Genomic DNA, 22492 nt, shown 5'->3' on the forward strand with positions numbered 1-22492 from the left:
TAGATGATTTGTGCTTGATTTGACGAGCACCCAAGACTTACAGGTGAATGTTCCACAGTCCATCCCAGAGAAGCCAACTGGACAAATACACGTATATTGAGGGATGAAGAACTGAACATTGGACTCCGAACTGTAGCTGTTAAGACACGTAGCTCCATTGGCACAGGGATTGGAATCGCACGGTGAATTTGAAATGCCTGACAGGAAAGGAGGAACATGGGTTGAAAAATATGATAACAGACCACAGGATGTGACACATGAATTGTTCATCTAAAGTAACAGATGACTATAGTGACTGTAGAAAAGAAACTAAATTTTTCAAGTTGGGTTTGATTATAAGCCTTGGTCTGGGAGTTAAGGAACATTTGTCAGTCTTAGGATAATAAAACTTGCATATGTAGTCATAATATTTATTTCGTGAGCATACCTTTTCTGCAACTTCTCAACTAACTATTAGATACTCTAGTCCTAGGTTTTTGAAAACCCTAGATACCCAGGTCAACAGTTCAAAATCACTAGCTTTTACATTTTAAAAAACAACTAAAACGATCTTTATTAAATAAGCATGTGTAAAGTTTCTAGTTTCTTTTCCTATGCTTAGGTGTATTTTGATGGAGGGTGTGTTTCATGTTGGGGGCCATGACCTTGATAAGCTCTGCTTCTGCCAGGTCTCCCCCACTACACATCATTTTGTATATATCAATTGTTTAATTCCTATGGAATGTATTTGTATCATATATTCAAATGTTATATGTTCACTTTGTTTATGTTATGGTGAAGCGGAAATAAATAGTTTTCAATATCAATTTCAATTATATCTAGCCTGGAATTGTGTGGCGAAAATGGAACAGAACTACAGCTGGGATCACATGATGACTCTAAAAGTCCTGACAGGGTTAGAAAAGATTAGTATTGAGAATGTGGGGTGCCACAGAATGTAACATGGATATTTCTGTTAATAAAAGATGATGGCTAGTAGAAAAGAAAGAAAAGAAAAGAAAACTTGAATCTCTTATTCCATTTAAGTTATATCATTCTAATCCTAATTGTCTGAGAGTGAAGTTTGTCAGAATAATAAGTATTTGTCATTAACTTGCTCACATTGTCAAAGTATCTAGGACTGAGGCTGACTTTGGTTGGTTCAATTTCAGATTGGGATATTAAGTACCGAATACAAGTACCACATCAAACTACCAAATACCCAGTAACGAATACAAGCACCAAAACCAAGTACGGAATACTAAAAGAAGTGAGCTTGTAATGAGTTTAATTTTCTATCGTGCGACTTCTTACAACAAATTTAACTTCCAATTTGAAAGACATTTCGCAGCTTCTTGCAACAACAAACTTTCTGTACTCTTTCAATTATCAAGTAAACATAGCAATATAATATGAATACTTCCAGTCAGTTTTGCATTGTATGATAAACTGACAAATTGGACTTTAATGTTAGGTTTTAACTTACCTGCAAGATCCTGACAGTCAACACCAGTGTAGCCATCTCTACAGAGGCATTTGTAGTTATCGTTTGGTAATGACACACAGCAGCCGTCATTCTGACACGGGAATCGTAAGCATGCATTACGCACCACGATAGACCCTACGGAATGCAAAATTATTATTAATATATATATATATATATATATATATTTCACGTGGAAAATAATCCGAGAATCTAATACACTAATGCGTACATCGGATCAATGTAATCTCTGTATTGAGGAGAAGGTGGAAATACTTCGGCTGAGAAACCAAAATCTGCTGAACAAAAGAACTGAGCTTTTGTCAAAGTGTCGACATAGAAAAAAAACGGAAAAAATAACAGCACCACGCTACAGACAGACAACCTGATCATTAGCTATCTAACTCGAGTAATAGCGCAAACTTTGTACGAGTGTACATTATTTATACCTATATATATATATATATATATATATATATTGACATTCATATTGACAAATTTAAAAGATAATAAGATATAAAGCCTAATGTGCATTTTTGCTTACATTTATGTAGCTTGCAACATGAGTGAGTGAGTTATTAACATAAATGTGAACTCGAACGGAGGATCATTAATGTGATGCTTACTTGTTTCACACGTTGGACCGCTGAAGCCAGAAAGACAAATGCAGGTAAATGCAGAACATGAACCTTCCTGTCGTTGACAGAATCCACCATTCTGGCATGGGGAATTTAAACATGGATTTGGTATTGCTAACGAAATAAAAAAGGACAATTAAACATTAAATATTTATTAAGGACTGCTTAGTATAATAATAATACCAGGTAACTAGGGTCCTTGACTCCATGGCATGGAGTTTCATTGCATTGATTTTAAATTCAGTAAACAAGAACAATTCTTTGTTCATTGATCGGGTTTTGACAATAACCCCCAAGTTTTAGAGGAAAACCCTTAATCTGGAGCTGCGGAATAGGGTACAATTTTCCAAGGGGCACAATCATCGAGGGAGAGTCGGTCACATGACTTGATTTGACAGGGCAAACTGCAAAGTGGCCTAAATATGGTCCAACAAATTGAACCTTTGTAAAAATCCAAAGCCAACATTTTTAACATATGTCACATTTTGAAAGTATTTCTTTTACTTCAACAGTTGAGCACTTTTTATAAATTACATTGATTTGTAATCCACTTACAAGCATTTTTTTTATAATTGGAATAGTTAACATAACTTTGACAGCTTTCTTAACACTCCTGAGCTCAAGATCATGTGAGTATGTATCGAAAGTAATGCTAAGGATTTTGGTTGGAGTTTTCAGGGTTAAAAGACTTTTACCTCTATCACAATTGAAACCCTCAAAGCAACCCTGACAGGTACAGGAATACGTCAAGCATGAATCCCCTGTGGCTAGACAGAAGGCTCCATTTTGACAAAGGTTGAGACTGCAGGGATCAAACACTGAGGAAAAAGGAAGAGAACAATTAAGTTATTAGAGAGTGTACAAACTGTGACATTATTAATATCAGAAACATGCTAAATTGTTTTATACCAAAATACATTTTATGAAACCCTGCGGCAGATGATACTTTGAGGCAGACCATATGATGCCATAGTGTTCACATGTGGTTGTAAAGGATGTATATTATTGGATATTGCTCCGTAGAAGTATATGCTATCATGCAAACATGGCTACAATGTTGACACAACTCGTAATTTGTGAAATTCAGCAAGCTTCTACTATCACCCCCAGATTGTTGTTAGATTACTTCCAATTATTTATTTTTTCTCTAGCAGTATGTCATCAAACACGTTATAAATCAAAAATTAAATAATTACTAATTTAAAACAAAACCCGAATAACAGTACTGATCGATTCACTTTCTCTGTCACTAATAGTAACATGTACAGGATTTAATAAGTAAGGGGAGGGGATTCTAAATTCCCCCCTGATGTAGGTCAGGGGCATGGGATTTTATAGACAGCTCGGCCATGGCTCGGAGGAGCCACCTCATTCTTCCCCATCTGGATAAAATAAATTCTCCGACTGGCCTTTCCATTTGACTGACGGTGGTGGCCTCGCCTATTTCATCCCTAATCATTTGCTCATGCCATTATAGTTTTTAATGACATTACAGAGCTGTAAATACATTACTATTCATAACGATAACTACATATATATATATATATATATATATATATATATATATATATATATATGTATATATATATATCACTATATAGACATATATAGATAACATAATAATATAAAAAACTATATATAAAAATTCATAACTATATTACAAATAGATAACACGATATTCATAACATAACTATCTATAAACTAATATACTGTACATAACTTAGATAACATAATATATATATATATATATATATATATATATATATATATATATATATATGTATATATATAATATATATATATAAATATATATATGTATATAAATATATAAATATAAACATAAATATATATATATATATATATATATATATAAATAAATATATAAATATATAAATATATATTTATATATTTATATAAATATATATATATATATAACTATATATATAAATAACTATATAAAAACATTTATAACATATATAACTTAGATAATATATAAATAACATACTATATATATAAAAATACATAACAATATATACAAATGTATACTATATATACAAAACATAATTACATATAAACATATACAGTATTTAAATAAGATAATATATATATATATATATATACATATATGTAACATAACTATATATAAAAAGACATAACTATATATACAAATAAATAACTAGATATACATACCATATGATATACATATAACATATAACTATATAGATGAAACATAACTAAAACTAACATAGCTACAGTATAACTACATTACAGAGCTTTTCCCTCTTCACAGATTGGCGCCCAATCAGCAGTTATGCAGCCATATCTATCATGGTTCCTGCGGTTGAATCTTACTAGTCTCGGTTGCAACTGTATCTAATATAACAGCCCCTCCCCTTCCCACCCCACCCCCTGATGACAGTTAATTTACAACTTATGTCAAAACAGTGGGAAACTACAGGTTCAAACACCCAGTTGTGTGGTAGCCTGTTATAGCACTTTTGTGCCCACACCCGCACTGTTACTATCCTACTCAAATGCAATCGCTGGAAGAACATGCATTCATTAATACTCCATCCAATTTCAAAGAGGTGATTGCTCTTGAATTAGTTTGGCTGACCTGAGAGAGTTCCATCATGTTTTATCTCCTTATCGGTGGGGGGAGACAAGAAAAAACTATATTGTAAAACGAGACGGCTTAAAATGAAATGATAAAATTCCTTACATGTTGTGCACAAAGTGCCAGTGAAACAACCAGCGCAGGTACAAGAGTAAGCACTACAGTCATTAGGATCTGGTACACACTGGGCTCCATTAGCACAAGAGTTCTCAGAACATGGATCGACCACTGGAAGGAAGAAAGAAATATACTAGTGACACAGGGCTATGACGGGTGGAGGGACATACTGTATACGAATAATAGGATATCTTATCAAGCAAACTACTTAGAAAATGTTTTGAAATAATAACAATAAAAACTTAAGAGCAATGTCTTGCATTCACGATTAAAAATATGACACCCTTTATAAAATTAACTTTGAATAAACTTACGAGTTGTTAGCTAACATGCTTGTAGGGTTTTCCACTTTAATTCGATCTTATCCAACACTGGCTTGATTCAATAATGCAATCAGAGTTCAAAATGCCGTAGGGATCAAGAAACTTGACCAGATCGGATCAACTTCTCTTGCAGATATCAATTCGATTCATTCCATTTATTGATCAAGTCGGTGCAGTAGTATATGTACATACATACTTGACGATAGTTATGGCGTACATAACAGATTTCATGCCATGATAAATATAACATAAGTAACAGATTTCATGCCATGATAAATATGGCATATATAATATATTTCATGCCATGATAAAGAGAACACATGTAGGAGAATACAGGTGCATGTAGGAAACCACGCAGGAAGTTTGAAACTCTTTCATATCCTGGCTACCTGAGTAATACTATCAACATTTGTAATGTCTTATATGTGACATTATTCATACATCAAGATCCTTAAACTACTATAAATGTCAAAATGGGGCAGTACAGTCATCGACTTACTGATCTCGCAGCGTTCTCCTCGAGTACAGGACTGGCATTCGCAGAAGGTCTGAGTGCACGAGCCTACGAAGACTTCGCATTCTCCACCATTCAGACAGCTGTTAAAAGTACAAGGGTCTTCAAGTGCTGCAGATATCAACAATCAATTAAATTAAACAAGAGGACTGATCAATACTGAAAAATTCATCAAAATGAAGGCAATGGAGCTGTTTGAGTGTTCCAGCTATTAGGTCCTGGTTCAAAATTCCACCAGGGGCCCAGGTTTTGAAACCCACCAAGGGCCAGAGGACCCTGGTTTTGTAACCTTCCAGGGGCCAGAGGACCCTGGTTTTAAACACACCAGGGGATAGGGGACCCAGGTTTTGTAACCCACCAGAGGCCAGAGGATTGCTGCATGTCCTAACACATTGGATTCACTAAACTATCATTCCAGTCTCAATCAACTGCAATAAATATATTTTATTGATAGAAATATAACATAAACAAGCAATATGCTGACCAGGAGAAATATTTATACCACCTTGTTTCATAAACTAACAGTTGAAGAACATTTTCTCTTCTTCAAAGCTTGATCTTATTCAACACACCTTCACATCAGCTAGGCCCGGAATTCTTCGCATTTACATAGAGCACTCTGGGGAGACTCCCTTTTCCATACTTTTCATATTAATGACATGAAAATGAACTACGAACAATTAAGCGTACTGGTAAACTATAAATGTTTTGGTTTCTGAAAAGATTATTGAAGTCTTTCGAGCTTGTCGATCTCAGCAAAACTTCAGCAAGTCTAACTTATGAAAAACACCTTCGTTTAAACTAAAATATGAGAAGTGTTACTTACGGATCTGGCATAGATTCCCTTGGAAGCATCCCGAACAGAAACATGTGAAATCAAACAGGCTCTCTGCAAGACATTCACCACCATTAAGGCAAGGATTGCTGTCACACGGTGAACCTGAAAATGAGAAATTTTTCAGAGAAAATTATATTACCTTAAGTAAGCAAATCTCTACGTCAATAGCTTTCTCATAATTCAGAATTGCTAATGAAAGTGTCACCATTAGGTACTATGTTATAATGTTTCTTTTTTAAGCATTTCAAAGATTCCATAAATGTACACAAGTCGAAACAAGTCCCTGCTTAAAATATCATTCTAGCCAATTGAGTACCTCCTTAGCTTCTTCAAAATTGATGTAAAATTTCAACTCAGTCTTTTATTTCACCAATCCATGGTATTTGGGTTTCCAGTTTCATTTCTTATAAGCAGAATTTTAGATACCAATCAGCAATTATTTTACTATACAAATCATTCATTGTCCACATGTGTTATTTATTACTTTAAAAGCAACCTGTTCTGGGACTGTAACATTGTTTGTTTGTTTGTTTTGTTTTGGGGCCTTCCTTTTTAATGCAGTTAGCATATTTCTTGGAAATCGTTTTGCTGTTCTCCAAAAAAGGCATTCTTTGGTTTCAAAACTGTTTTTTTAATAACCATGGTTTATACTTTTTATTGCCTAATGTCATTCATATTGCTAGTATGAGTACATTTGCAATCAACTTTGAAAAGTTAATTTCTAACAACGGAAGGAGGAAAAGGTATTCCTCAAGCAATGAGACACATAGTTCGGTTTGATTTTGGTTGATTCAGTTTACATATATTTACTTGTAGGTATAAGTCTGTATATTAATACACCATCTCACATGAAAATTGAAATTATGAAAAGATGAAAATTGGATGGAAAAAAGTCTTCCATTTATGCTTGATTATAAGTATCAATCAAAAATATTACATTGATCTTATATCCCAGGCCTGCTGCAAATTGATATAATATCCCAGGCCTGCTGCAAATTGATCTTATATCCCATTCCTGCATTCTAAATCTTACTTGCGATAACCGCGACACAGAAGATGCAGGTAGCCGTGTTTCCAGCGTCGTCTGAGAATACATACTCTACGGTTGTTTCACCGAGTGGGAAATAAAAGCCAGAATACCACTCAATGTCGCCGACAATGAAGACGTCTCCAAAGTTGTCTACAGCCGATGGATTCGTAAAGGTGACGATACTGCCTTCGTTGCCAGAGAGAACCTGGACGGTAACGTCATTTGGACAAGTTACTTGTGGAGGAGTCGTGTCCACAGCTGTGAGAGATTATAAAATCAAACACACTTATTCCTCCAGACAGCTTACTAATAACTCACAAAAATCAATTTGAAAATAGAAATATACAAAGCTAAGTTTGCCCAGAGATGGACGGCGGAGGGGAGTGGGGAGGGAAGTGTGATCTATTTGTTGACTTCCTGTGGAGATCAAGAATCAACTTAATAGACAAGTTTATAGACAACTCCTGGTAGCCTATGTAGGCCACAGAACTGATAACTAGTCTAAAGCACGAAATACAGCCCACAGAAAGAAGTTTGATCTAGTGGTCTTTCACAAATTGCATATCGGTTCCCTTACATTGATTCAGTCTTCCATGTTGCTTCATCAGTTTATTATTCTCTAAGGCCATCGTGAGAAGTTTATAGACAACTTCTGGTGAACTATGTAAGGCCACAGAACTCATAACTAGTCTAAAGCACGAAATGCAGCCCACAGAAAGAAGTTTGATCTAGTGGTCTTTCACAAATTGCATATCAGTTCCCCTACATTGATTCAGTCTTCCATTTTGCTTCATCAGTTTATTATTCCCTCAGGCCGTCGTGAGAAGTTTATAGACAACGTCTGGTAAACTATGTAAGGCCACAGAACTGATAACTAGTCTAAAGCACGAAATACAGCCCACAGAAAGAAGTTTGATCCAGTGGTCTTTCACAAATTGCATATCAGTTTCCTTTCATTGATTCAGTCTTCCATTTTGCTTCATCAGTTTATTATTCTCTCAGGCCGTCGTGAGAAGTTTATAGACAACTTCTGGTAAACTATGTAAGGCCACGGAACTGATAACTAGTCTAACGCACGAAATACAACCCACAGAAAGAAGTTTGATCTAGTGGTCTTTCACAAATTGCATATCAGTTTTCTTACATTGATTCACCCTTCCATTTTGCTTCATCTGTTTATAGTTCTCTCAGGCCGTCGTGAAAATTTTATAGACAACTCCTGGTAAGACTATGTAAGGCCACAGAACTTATAACTAGTCTCGAGCACTGAATACAGGCCACAGAAAGAAGAATGATGTAGTGGTCTTTTACAAATTGCATATCGGTTCCCTTACACTCTTAGGCTTTCAGAACTCCCCCAGGCCTACCCTACGCATCCAATCTGATGTAACTATATAGTTATACATAACTATGTGTAAGGCCACAGAACTCATGACTTGTCTAAAGCACTAACGAACGCTCAAGAGCCATACCTTTATGGCTTAATCTCGGTATTTATAACAGCACAAAGCAAAAAAAAAAGGAAATTAAAAGTCATGCAAGATAAATAGGCTAGTTGTATTACTGTTGGGATATTATATATGATCATTTAAATGAAGTGCAAGGACCACTTTTATTTATTTTTTTTTTTTTTACAATTGTCTTCATTACTTACCAATGACAATAACATCGAAGACACAAGTGTCGATATCCCCAGCATTGTCAGTACAGGTGCAATTCACAGGAGTGTCTCCAATTGTGAAGAAGGAATTGGGCATAACACTACATGAGATATCCAGTGTTACACTCGGTTGGTCAGGATCGAAGCACATTGGAACATTAAATGGTAGAACTACTCCTGAAGTACCTGCTTCTACGCTCTCAGTGATATTACTAGGGCAAGTGATGGCTGGTAGTTCATTTAAGTCTAGTTAGAATGGCAAAGAGAAGATGGATACAAATGCAATTAACAGACTGTCTAGAATATTGAGATTGAATGGAATTCTCTTGGATTATAAACTGGTTGAGTGTCATAAAAGAAATTGGAAAAAACTTAGTATCATATCACATCATATAATCTCATGTTACATTTGTCTTTGCTTTGTTTCAATTCACATCATCAAGGACAATTGATTTATACTAAAACCCTTTTCATGATACAGACAGAGCACAGCTAGTTAAAAATCCAAACTGGGCACAAGTATCAGATCTATTTTCAATAGCCAGCGATCCTTTGTTATTGCTTTGCAAAGTTGATACCATAATTAAAAATGATATTAAAAAAACATTTACTGGTCTTAATCTTCCAAAAATCATGGAATTGTGCCATAAGGCTGTGAGTCGATATCTTCTGAAAACCTTGAAAAACCGTCCAACCTTCATCCCCCACTTCTTTATCACCCAACCAAAAGACAATTCTTCTTTCTAAACATCCTAGTTGTGTTGTCAAGTTTTAATTCACACTTTATATGTGTATAAGCAATTGCCAAAAACTGATCATAAATAAATGCTACTACATAAATGCTCAAAATGATGAAAGAATTTTTAATCAAATATGCCATCTATGTAGTGCTGTTTGGTAATAATAAGCTAATCATTGTTACAGTTTACAACAGGCAGTGCATGGGCATGCTTAATACATGCATTAGTAAAGTATAGGTAGGTATAAAAACTTGTAAACCAGAGGGTTGGCTAAGCAAATACCTACTGCCATCACCATTGGTCATCACCACCTCCTCCCTTCCTCCCTTCCTTACTCCCTCACTTCCTCCTACGCTCCCTGTCCATCTTTACCCCCCCCCCCCCGAATCTCCATGTACACAGTTTCTTGCAACTGATCATGAATACTACTTACTTTTCACACGCCTGCTTGAATGCTATATACAGAAGTACTGCCCATTCAAAAGAGCACTTGAACTTAATTTTATCAATCTAGTTTTACAGAAAAAGAAATGTTATGTAAGAGTAAACAACTTTATCTGAGTTGATTTTTATACCGAGTACGGTGACCTGGAAGGAGCAAAGAGTGGACTCATCGCAGGAGTCTGTGCAGGTGCATGTGACTGTGCTAACACCCACGAAAAAGGTCCCCGAAAGAGGGTTACACACAGCTGGAAAGATACCGTCCTCTGCGTCAAAGCATACAGGGTTATCATAGGTGATCGTGTTACCGATGTTGGTTTGGACGGAGGTTACTGTAACGGGAGCGGGACAGCTGATTGTTGGGAGACTGTTCTCTGTGAGGAAAATAAAGAGAATATTAAGCTTTAATGGAGTAAATGCTGTCATTTGAAGGAAAAGAAACCCCAGAACCAAAGGGAAAAGTTATTTGACCCTATATCTACCACGGAGAACAACATTCATGCTATCAAAAAATGTGTTCAACCAATAAGGTTGCAACAGTGGTCCAGATCGTAACTTGATTATAGGGATAGGAAATGGTTGACAGGGATGCGTGATGGGGATGGGCGAGGGCTGATGGGGTGGGGAAGGGGAAGGGTGAGAGGGATGGATGAGGGGAGGAGGAGGAGAAGGAGTATGAAACATGAGAGCACATTTTGATCAGAAGGTGAACAAGTAGGTTTGCAAATATCATCCAAATTTATAATTTCATTGTTATTGTTTTATTTTGTTTTTGATGCAGGAAAGAAAATGCAGGGAGGATGGAAATTAATACGAGAATTACAGTTGAGAAAATGAATTTTGGAAGTAAGTTTCATACCAAAAGCAATTCCAAGCCAAGCAGAATTATTTACAAACCGTATTAATCTACTGATAACCCTGGTAGTAAATCGGTCTGAAAATTGCTTTTTGAACTGGAATCAATATTAAGACGTTCATCTGTCTCTATTAAAATGCATCCTCATAGCCTCTTCTTTTTTCATTTCAGTCAGCCTCTGAAGTAGTGCTACCCTCTAACTTTCATATATTTACCTACACAAACTCTTTGCAGTAGATAAAAAACTTATTAATAGTTCTCTTTTTTTTTGGGCTCTCACTTTTTCTCATTCTGTTTCTCTTAGAAAAATGAGAGGAATGCCACTGTTGCTATTCTCAATAACAACCATATTTCTTTTTCACAATTATCATCATCATCATCGTTATACATTAGAACATCAGTAATCTAAAGCCCTTCACAAGCAAAAACCAAGGATTTACCACCATAAACTACTAACAAAAGGCCCGAGTGAAAATAAACTTCTTCGATTTGAAGTAATGTTGTAAATTCTAAAAGACAGGCGACTGAATTCCATAGAGTTGGAGCAAAATTTACGGTAACAAACGGCACACAATAGAAATGAAGTAGAGTTGCAAGGATGACAAGAGGATTTTACCAGACAGGTATGAACGACCAGAGGCGAATTATTTCAAAAGGACGCTATGTCACTGAAATACCTAGTTGAAAAAATTTGATGCCATTTGATTACAAAATCTGGACTTGTTCACATTTGAGAACACAAGGAGGATCTTGTTTATTCCTCTGAGGGAGGTTGGTGATCAAGCTTATTGCATCCACATGTGATAACTGATAGTGGATCAACATTAAACGGATCAGCACTATACACAAGGACGAAATGGTCATGATCATCGTTTATAAAGAAAGAAGCTGGTCATGCAGAAGTAACGCACGTATTTAATCAGTGATCCACGATTGCTTGATGCCCTTTGAATTCATAGATCAATCTTGATCATTCTTGCAAGGTAAGGATCCTCGTCCAAATACATGATATTTTTGTTTGCAAAGTCCGATCCTGAGTATGTGAGGGTTCACAATACAAAGTGTAAGTTTCACTCCCCTTCGGCTAATGCTTTCAATTAGAACAAGGCTTATAGCACTGCAGCAGTTTATTTGTATGTTATGTCTCATTTCAAATATCAAAACAAAACAAAAAAGTTCTGAATTTGTTTGTCTCAGTCATAAAATTTCAAGAGATGCTTGGAATAATTATTCCTCAATAAATATAATTTAATTTATTAACCACATCTTGAGGATGCCTTAGTTGAAGCAGTCGTTGTCATCTTTATGTGTGAGAAAAAACTTGATCGGTTTGTAAAGTTATGTTCATTCTTAAAGACAGCCAACCTTTAAGTGAACACAGGGAGAATTGATAGGAATCAGAAGAAATATAATTAGAATAGTCAAATTGATGGAAAATATATATCACCCACCAACTACCGTGACAGTGAAGGTGCATGTGTCAGTAGCGCCAGTATTATCCGTACAGACACAAAACACAGGATTAGGGCCAAGAGAAAGGAAGCTATTTCTCATGGGATCACAAGACACAGCCAGTGATCCTGTGGGTTGGTCCGGATCAAAACAAGATGGTGGATCAAATGTTATTGTTGCTCCAGGATTGCCTGAATCAACCTTGAAGCTCAAATCCGTGGGACAAGTAATGGATGGCGGAACATTTAAGGCTAGAGAGAAAAGCAGAAAAAGGAAAAAAATTATAGTGTCAGAAAGAAAGATTTTCAAAGAGTTCTGAATATCAAAAAACATGAAAGAAACAATAGTTAACAAGAAAATACAAATGTTTCAAAGAACATCTATTTATTCAGAAAGAACTTACTGGGTACATGATCAACAACAGAGAGAGCAGTGTTTTTATTTTCTAGAACAAGATTCAAACCAGTTACATCTGGGATACCATTGTTCGTAGTTATACAAGTCTGATTTTACTTATAAGAACTGCACAATCTAGTAAAATCCACTTCATACTCTACCTATAATATTGACAAGGAATGAGCAGGTGTCTACTTCATTGCAGGTGTCTGTACAAGTACAGGTTACTGGTGTAGACGTTACTCCTTGGAAGAAACTGCCTGGTGGGGGTACACAGACCACTTGAAGAAGAGCATTGCTGTCCTCATTATCAAAACAGGCAGGGACCGGATAGCTTACTTGGTTACCAACATTTCCTGGTAGAGAGATCTCTGTCACATCACCCAAACAAGATATTACTGGAAGAGTGTTAGCTGTGATAACAAAATGATATGTTAAGTCTGATTTTTGATGAAAGTGAGGATAGAGTTACTGCATCATGACTGCATTAAGTTCCCAATTCAAAACAATACCTTGTGCTCAGTGGTATATTGAATGTTGTCTTCCATGGATATTGGTATTTCTGGTTTTTCATATTCATATCATTGGGCTTGGTTCTATTAATGCCATGTTAGAAACAACTACATTCAACATGGCTTCAATTTATTGTTGTTCATCTTCTTCAGTATTTGAGAAATTAATGAGATGCTGAGAAACACTTTCATCTGTAAGATGGAGACATTAGGTGACAGTCCTGGGAACAGGAATGGGTGCAACAGATACATAACTATCACATTATTATCTTACCACCCATGTTAAAGAGAAGTTTTCAAAGCTGTTGTTCACCCACAATCACTTGTGCTTCCATCAGTTGGTTTCCCAACCTATGTGAAATACTAAAACTAGAACTAAACAAACTGAGCTTCCCACAAGCATGTGGCTCTCCATAGAAATAACACTATATCTGTCAGTTTCTGGAAATTTGACAAAGGTAGAACTGTGTCTCTAAGAGAGGAAATACTCTAGCCGAGTCCATACCTCACATAAGACTTACCAATAACTGATATGGAGAATGAACAGACGTCAGTAGCACCAGCTGAATCGGTACATGTACAGGTTACTTGGGTTGCCCCCAGAGGAAGGAATTGTCCTGAAGATGGGGTACAGGTGACCACTTCATTTTGACCATCAGGGTCAAAGCAGAGAGGATTATCAAAGATCACCTGACTGCGTGTTACTGCAGAGTTGCTCTTGACAGTCAAATCAGCCGGACAAGTGATACTTGGAGGAATATTTGGGGCTAAACGCAACGAAAAGAACAAAATAAGGAAAGGTAAACTTGATACTTAAACCAACATCTTCGTTTTCTTATTTTTTGTTTGCCACTCAAACCACTGTTCATATTAGTTAACAGCTTACTCCAATTATTTGTGTTGGAGGAAAAGCATTTTGTCTATTTAAGCAAAAATTGACCAACCATAATTTCAGAATACCAATGAATGGCTAGCTAACACCTGGAGATCCTGATGATATATATATATATATATATATATATATATATATATATATATATATATATATATATATATATATATATATATATATATATATATATATATATATATATATATATACATATACATATATATATATATATATATATATATAAATCAATTTTTAACAACATTTACTAGTTTGAAGTAAACTAAGAACTGTACAATCTAGTTAACTCCACATAATACTCTCGTAGTAACAGCTTACCAATAATGTTGACAAGGAATGTGCAGGTGTCTACTTCATTGCAGGTGTCTGTACAAGTACAGGTTACTCGTGTAGACGTTACTCCTTGGAAGAAACTGCCTGGTGGGGGTACACAGACCACTTGAAGAAGAGCATTGTTGTCCTCATTATCAAAACAGGCAGGGACCGGATAGCTTACTTGGTTTCCAACATTTCCTGGTAGAGAGATCTCTGTCACATCACCCAAACAAGAGATTACTGGAAGAGTGTTTGCTGAGAAAACAAAACAGGTATAAGACTAGATATAAGCTTTTTTCTGTTAATATTTGTATTGAGATTACAGAAATCCTCTGATATTCCTCATCGACCCCTCCAATGTAACCTATATCTTCATATTAACGGTGGCCTTGCCATTCAATTTCAAAGCAACCTCTGTCAGAATAGGGTCATTCAGAATAGGGCCATTCAGAATAGGGTCATTAGTGGCAATAAATGACTTTTAACCTCATGATTTCAGGCTTCCATCCATGCTTTGTTATGTTGTTAACACATTGTTGTTAACATGCTAGAAAGAAAATACTTGACCTCAACAAAATCCAAAATAGATGGACAGGAGATCCAATTTACATCCATCAAAGTTTGGGTTAGATTCACTTCTTCAAGTGATTATTTAAACAAGTTTGTTTGCAATGGCTGCACTGCAGTAATAATACATCATGTGCTTTCACTGTCCGCCATATCCAAAAAATACTAAAGAGATACTGAAGACACTAACTGTATATAAAATGTGAATGGAAATTGGCAGGCAGGCCTGGAGCAGGAATGGGTGCCACAGTTACACATTCACCTGTCTAGCAGTTCAAAGAGCAGAAATGGGTGTGACAATTACACATTCACCAATTACACATTCTTTTGCATGATAGTAAACTAACAGTATATATAGAGTCACTTATATCAATCAAACTCCGTTCAGACATACATGATGTATAACGCTCTGTACAGATTTTCCAACCATGCAATCTGCTGGTTGATAAACTGACCAACACCTAATGCCTTATCAAGCACCGTGTGTACATGCTGTTTAAACCGTAATTTTAATCCCCAGTAATAATTAGGCCCGGTGAGGAGAGATAAACTGAAATTAATTGAAACTTCTTGAAAGTTTATGCATTAGTATACTATAGGTTACTACTGGGTGGAATGCATCTCCAGCAGCCTCTAGCCACAAGACACGAAAAAATGGTCCATGCCATAATTACAGTTCAAGAAGTGTTATCTATCAAGTTTCACTAATTCAGGTTGGCTAAAATTAACCCACAGAAAACGGGTGGTATGCAGGTTACTTGACAAGATTTTTACATGGCCGGTAAGACAGGTAATGCAGGTAAGGAGGTAATGCACAACATATAAACCTGTAAGGAGGTTAAGTGATCCCAATATCGGATTCCATTGTGTCATTCTTTTCTATATCTGAGGTACACGTGTTACTAGACCAACGCAGGCTTTCTTTCACAGTGTAGGTTAAGCATATTATGGTGCGTAGTATTATGATTTAATACCATGACAATATTGCAGGAAGTATTAGCTAGTGAAAATGTTTCCTACCATTAATTACACTATAAACCGCTACCTCGAACCAGAATATAAAGCATTTTAAACACGCGAATGAGACAAAATGTCATAAATTCAATGTTTGCAGATGGCTCTAAGGTCGACTTAATTGCAACCGAGGTTTGAACAACCAGTTAGAGAAATGAAAACAACAACAAAGATGATGAAAGACTTTGGTCAAAGACAACTGTACTGTAAACATATTGTACCTATTTTTCGATATGAGCATAAATATCAAATGGTTCTATTCGGTTCCTAGCAGTTTCCAAGTTGTTCACACTCAAAATGTAGTGGTTTTGTTCAACGGTTATCCAATTTGGCCTATTAGCATTTTTATTACATAAACAACCTTGTTTAGCAGATTTAGCCAATGATGCAATGTTCAACGCATGTTTGAGGTGAGCTAAATTGCAAAAATATAGCCATTTGGTTGTTGACATTTATTTGCATTGTTACCGTTGCTGTCCACTTAACTGACAGTAGTTAACTCCTGCGAACCAAAGCTTTCATCCTGAGTAAAGTAAGGAAGGAAATTCTAGGCTGTTAGTTCTGCTACTTTAATTACTGTTGAGTTGGATAACGAACCTCTGGCTGACTACCTTGCAGCAGTGTTAATAGCAAACAGCAAACCTATATAATAGGCAACTGGGCACGGTACTGGTCACCATGAACTGTGTATGTACAACAATGCAGCACCCACATTGCCTTGATGGACGAGGTAAATTATGCCTAACAGCTATGTTGTAGACTAGATGTAGCTAACATACTCTGATCAGAAAGCATCTTAAAATTGTTATATGTGCAAGTAATGCACCCTTAAGAGAAATTCAGAAAACAAGAAATAATTTCTTACCAAACACTGTAATGGAGAAAGTACAGGAATCTGTTGCACCATCATTATCTGTACATATACAGTTTACTGTTGTTGGACCCAATCTAAGGAAAATGCCAGATGGTGGGGTACAGGACACCGCCGGAGTAGCACCGTCAGAGTCCGAGCACGAAGGATTATCGTATGTAACGAGGACACCTGATGCTCCAGTGTCAGCCTTAATACTGAGATCAGCTGGGCATGTTATAATTGGAGAATTATTTGGAGCTGCAGGGGAATGAAGAGTATAATATATTAGCTGTGGGCAGACCTGACAATTAAGAGAGGTCAATTATGTCCTGATGGTATAATGGGATAAGTGAGAATCATATGTTTTTATTTTTTTCATATACTGATGGAAAATTGTAAACTTTTTGATAGAAGCTAGGTAACATATATTTCTATGAAAGTGAATAAGTCATGAAATCCAAAAACAGCTTCTAAAATTTCTTGTTAACTGAAAGTTTCATCATTCAGTGACAATACAAATATTAGTAACATATATCATAATGTTAACAGATAATGTGTTTAGAGTTAGGGCTAGTACTCATTTGGTCCCCAGTGTAGTTCAAGTTCAAACTGTCCTCATGTGCTGATATGTCTGACTACAAGACTAGCAAAGAAAGAGAATGTCTGCAACATTATTGTAAATAACATTGAACCACAATTTGCTCTGTTGGACAGTTTGGTTCACTTGGAGCTTGGTTACCTGCCTCTGCTAGCAAAAAAAGTTTTTTGTTAGAAGCTGTTAGTGTTAACCAAAGCATTTAATGACCAATAAATAAATATAAAAACATTTTTTCCACTCTTTGCTCCTACTTAAGAATTAACCTTTAACTCCTAATGTTGTCTTTGAGATTTGCTGACGCATCTGTTTAATCAAACAAAGGTCAAATTTCAGACATGTTTTACTACATGGAAGTCAGTTTGCTATTAAATAATGAATACTTCCTATCCTAAAACTGCTGTTCTGGACACTTTTCTATTTAATAATTAATAATTAATCAATAAATAAATTAATTATTTAACTAATTTGCAAACCAAACTGAACAGATTGATTTTTTTATAGATCTTTGAATTGTTTGAAACAGATACTTCTATCCTAAAACTGCTGCTCTTGAGACACTTTTCCATTTAATAATGATGAATTATTTAAAAAACAGAAACTTTTTATGATATAAGTCATTACGCTAATGTGTGGTTATATGCAAAGCAATAAAATGAGTAAAACTACATACAATCAGCTTACCTTCTATTTGGAAGACAAATCCTCTACCCGAAACAGCATTTTCAGAGGTACTCACAAAACTAATCCAGAGTGTGTTGCCACCAATTACAGTTACACCTGAACTTCGTGATGTGTCATAGGTATTCAAAACATTATTTCCAATGACCCCACCGGCACCAATGGAGAGCGTATCAGCAAGGTTGTTAACAGGCGGGGGTACCACGAAATAGAGAAGTGTGGCCTGTAAGTTGACAGATGATGTCACCACAGTATTATATGTCATGCCTTGTGGATAGGCACCAGGAAATGATATTGAAGTAACAAAGTAGCTTTGCAGTGATTGCGGATCAAAGACTCCTGTTTTAAGAAAAAAATTAAATCATATATTTACATTGTTATATGCAAGTACAATTCTTCATGAAATTGTAAATTTGATAAACAGGTCAAATATATCTTTCTTTAAATTAAAAATGATCAGGAATGATAAGTGTAGTCACTCAGTGTTTGTTTTTTTTTAAGACAAGAACATGAAAGCTTTGATTTTCTTGCTGCTGTTACACAACTGACAAACTAAAAGTAATTGAGAATTTGATAGCAGTAACTGATTCATTACAACAGTAAACACGGTGGAGTAAGTGACATTTGATCTAACACTCTTTAGTTTACCTCCGCTGTGGTATCACTACTAACACATTAAAGTGATGGAACGGTAAATACAAAAATTGCTCCCAGATACACATTCCCAACTTTTGTCAGTTCTGCGGGTAGTTCATTCATCATTTATTTATTGAACTTGAAATCATATAAGAAAGAAAAGAAGGAAAATGCAAAGAAAAAACACCCCCCCCCCCTTCAACAAAAATCACACATAACAGTTTTTGAGTTTTCAATGAACATATCTTTGATTGCTGTTGTAGGCTGATGCAGTAGTTTGGTTTGAGTGTATAGTTTACTTAAGATATTACTGATGTATATCACCAATAGAAAATTACGGTAGCTGGGGATTTTCAACATTTTAAATACAATTATAACTATAGGATTTGATTGCACTTACTTGCAAAACAACATTGGCTTTGTGATTGGCTGGAAGAACATGTGCAGCAGACATCAACAGGGTTCGTTGAAGTCACAAGGGCATTATTTGCTGCAGTACAAGATGATACTTGTCCTGCTGGACACACCGGATTGGCAAATGAAACCCTTACCATACCATTTCCAACTTGTGTTTCTGTTACCTGACCAGGGCATTCTGCAAATGTTTGTGTCACAGCTAAGAGTATAAACAGACAATTACAATCATAAACTCTGTCAGAGCCATAGAGGATTCAACAAATCGGTTTGGATAAATATAAAACTGTAGGAATGATACAATCAAGCACAGAGATCACATTTTAAAGCGGCTTTGTGCATTTAGGTCATCAATATCGTTACAAAACCTACAGAATATCACAGATTATTCATAATCATTGTAATCAATGAATTACCCAACATTCTTCCACCTACACATAATTTATCTGATTTCGCCTATCAATATTACTTTTTTAATCATACATTACTTGATATGAAAATTGGTTACTAATCAAGCTCAAAACTTAAATATTACAATAATTATGATAATTATTATAACAGCTAGATAATGTGTTTAGAGTTAGGGCTAGTACTTATTTGGTCCCCATCTTAGTTCAAGTTCAAACTGTCCTCATGTTCTGATATGTCTGACTACATGACAAGCAAAAGAAAGAGAATGTCTGCAAATCATCTTTCTGTCCTTCTATCTAAATTTGTGTTCTCAGTCTTATTTTTTTTTGACAGGCTGTGGATGTAGAAAACCAACAGAATATTGGTATTTCAAATTATCTAAATTCAACCAACAGACAGACCATTTTAACATTAAACAATAGATGTGGCATACAAACATCACTAACAAAAGGCACATACAATGTATGAACAATTTGACTTCCTTTGTAAGAAATTTTGCGAGAAAAAAATTGAAAGAAAAAGGCAAAACAACAACAACAAACAAAGAAATAAATTTACAAACGAAACAGGAACGAAAGCTGATGCAAGATACATATTCAACATTGATATGGATGATTGCAAATAGCCTTTGCCTGAGAAATACATGGGAATAATCTTGATTAGCAGATTGTGTTTAAATGACCACAAGACATACAACTTTGGCCCAACAGATTGCATTCAAGTTTTTAAGAGCTGTGACATACAAGCAAGCATAATGTACATGCCATTGGTCAAGCAGACTTCTCTTTTGATTGAGTAAACTTGGTAACAAGACATAATTAGGTCGCAAAAAGGGGTTGATTTCATAATTTTGATTCCTGTCTGTGGCATAAAGATATGTTTCAACACATTGTTCTGTATCACTACAATAGGTGAACACCAAACAGACAGTTGATATCAACCACCCTTATGTTAAGAAACAGAAAACAAAAAGCATACATAGGACTCAAAGAGGATTGGACAATATCATTCCACGGATTCTTCAAAGGCTACACATTGATTTAGTGTCAGGCTAAAATTGTTTGATCTTGCCTACAAAAACACTAATGTTACACGTATCTGGAAAAAACTGAAACATAACATGATATTGGGAAACCTATTGAATCTACAACTAAATTTTACTTTCAAATCTGTTTCAGTGTAATTACCTTTGTCCACAGTTGGCCATTGTCATCTCCTTATATCCCATACCTTACTATGTAAGACACACTGAAACAAGACAAATATGATTTTCCTAGAGTTTATCTGATGCTACTGTGGCGATGCATTCCTGGAATCAATGTATGTGTACTATTAAGACCAAGTGGTGTACTTACGTGTTTGACAGTTCGTGTCTGAGAATCCTGCGACACACGAACATTGGAAGGTGATACCAAAAACAGTGCAGGTACCACCATTTAGACAAGGTGATCCACTACAGGGATTAGTGACTAGTGACAAAGCGATGGGGAAATATAAAAACCATTAATGCCAGAAAAATCATTAAGATATAAATTTACAAAAATATATATGTGGTCAATTCCGTGGTGACTCGCGTGACATTTTTACAAAAATTCCTCTCTATTTGATATCATTAAACAAATAAAGAAATTACATGGGAGAAAAGCATTTATGTAGTCAGTGAAGGTAAGCCTTAATGCTTACAACAGTAGCGAAAATTATATTTATACTTCTAGTATTGGTGGTGAAATTGGTCAAAAACTAAACGTGACTCGCGTGACAGTTACTATTAGCGAAAATCAGAATGCACACACAAATGTTCGATTTCTTATGTCTTATTAAAATGTTTCCAATAACTTTTTATAATCATACCGAATTTAAAAACACCTCTACCTCAATTGCTATGCAACTTTGAGAAAATGTTGTAACGCATGAAAATAACATTGAAGATGCATTGTGACTCGCGTGACAAGAAAACGTGACTCGCGTGACGAGTTCACTTTTCGGATAGTTCTAGACCAAATGCAGTAGTGAATCTAAGGTATAGATCTTGCATAGTGAAATATAACATTCATTGGTCTAGAAAGTGTCCAAAAGGAACTTCCCTTGGGAATGTTCAGATGATATTAATGTCCCCGAGTTACCCTCATGACTGCAGACAGTAGGTAATATACTGTACGTGTAGTACAGTTGTTCAGGCAATATATCTTGTCAATTAATATTTATAACAATATTTAGTCTGTTGAAGTCACTCATTTAAAGTTATAGAAGAAACATCTATCAAAATGTGATTCAAATTACCATTCTCATTCGTCATATTTGAATAAGCCAAAAGTGTTACAGCTGTATTCAATTTTTTATTCATTGTGATTCAAATAACCATTCTCACTTTGATTTTGGGAATGATTGTGCAGTTAACCTTAAGGTTGTCAAGTCAAAGCACATTGCATTGCCAGATACTAATATAGATTTTTTTTTTGTATATTAGTAGAAAATCAATGACACATGCTAACTTTCCAAA

At 35.5% G+C, this 22492-nt stretch overlaps 1 protein-coding gene across 5 annotated transcripts in view; it reads right to left on the reverse strand.

The window, feature by feature from the left end:
- The window catches only part of LOC139977147 (uncharacterized), a 43293-nt gene that overhangs the window by 14379 nt on the left and 6422 nt on the right, over positions 1 to 22492 (reverse strand). For 3 of the 5 annotated variants that reach the window (XM_071986298.1, XM_071986295.1, XM_071986294.1), the window contains exons 4-21: positions 21348 to 21461; positions 19568 to 19783; positions 18535 to 18870; positions 17268 to 17513; positions 14825 to 15076; positions 14118 to 14363; positions 13246 to 13497; positions 12688 to 12939; positions 10515 to 10754; positions 9194 to 9445; positions 7543 to 7797; positions 6498 to 6611; positions 5657 to 5782; positions 4823 to 4945; positions 2796 to 2918; positions 2089 to 2214; positions 1466 to 1600; positions 42 to 197 (exon numbers count right to left, since the gene is read on the reverse strand). In XM_071986298.1, the coding sequence (XP_071842399.1) occupies positions 42 to 197; positions 1466 to 1600; positions 2089 to 2214; positions 2796 to 2918; positions 4823 to 4945; positions 5657 to 5782; positions 6498 to 6611; positions 7543 to 7797; positions 9194 to 9445; positions 10515 to 10754; positions 12688 to 12939; positions 13246 to 13497; positions 14118 to 14363; positions 14825 to 15076; positions 17268 to 17513; positions 18535 to 18870; positions 19568 to 19783; positions 21348 to 21461 (3564 nt within the window). The remainder of the gene's footprint in view (positions 1 to 41; positions 198 to 1465; positions 1601 to 2088; positions 2215 to 2795; positions 2919 to 4822; positions 4946 to 5656; positions 5783 to 6497; positions 6612 to 7542; positions 7798 to 9193; positions 9446 to 10514; positions 10755 to 12687; positions 12940 to 13245; positions 13498 to 14117; positions 14364 to 14824; positions 15077 to 17267; positions 17514 to 18534; positions 18871 to 19567; positions 19784 to 21347; positions 21462 to 22492) is intronic. The other 2 variants (XM_071986296.1, XM_071986297.1) reach the window with 2 other exon arrangements.

The sequence above is a fragment of the Apostichopus japonicus genome, chromosome 12 (assembly GCF_037975245.1).
Source record: "Apostichopus japonicus isolate 1M-3 chromosome 12, ASM3797524v1, whole genome shotgun sequence".
NCBI classification, from domain to species: Eukaryota; Metazoa; Echinodermata; class Holothuroidea; order Aspidochirotida; family Stichopodidae; genus Apostichopus; species Apostichopus japonicus.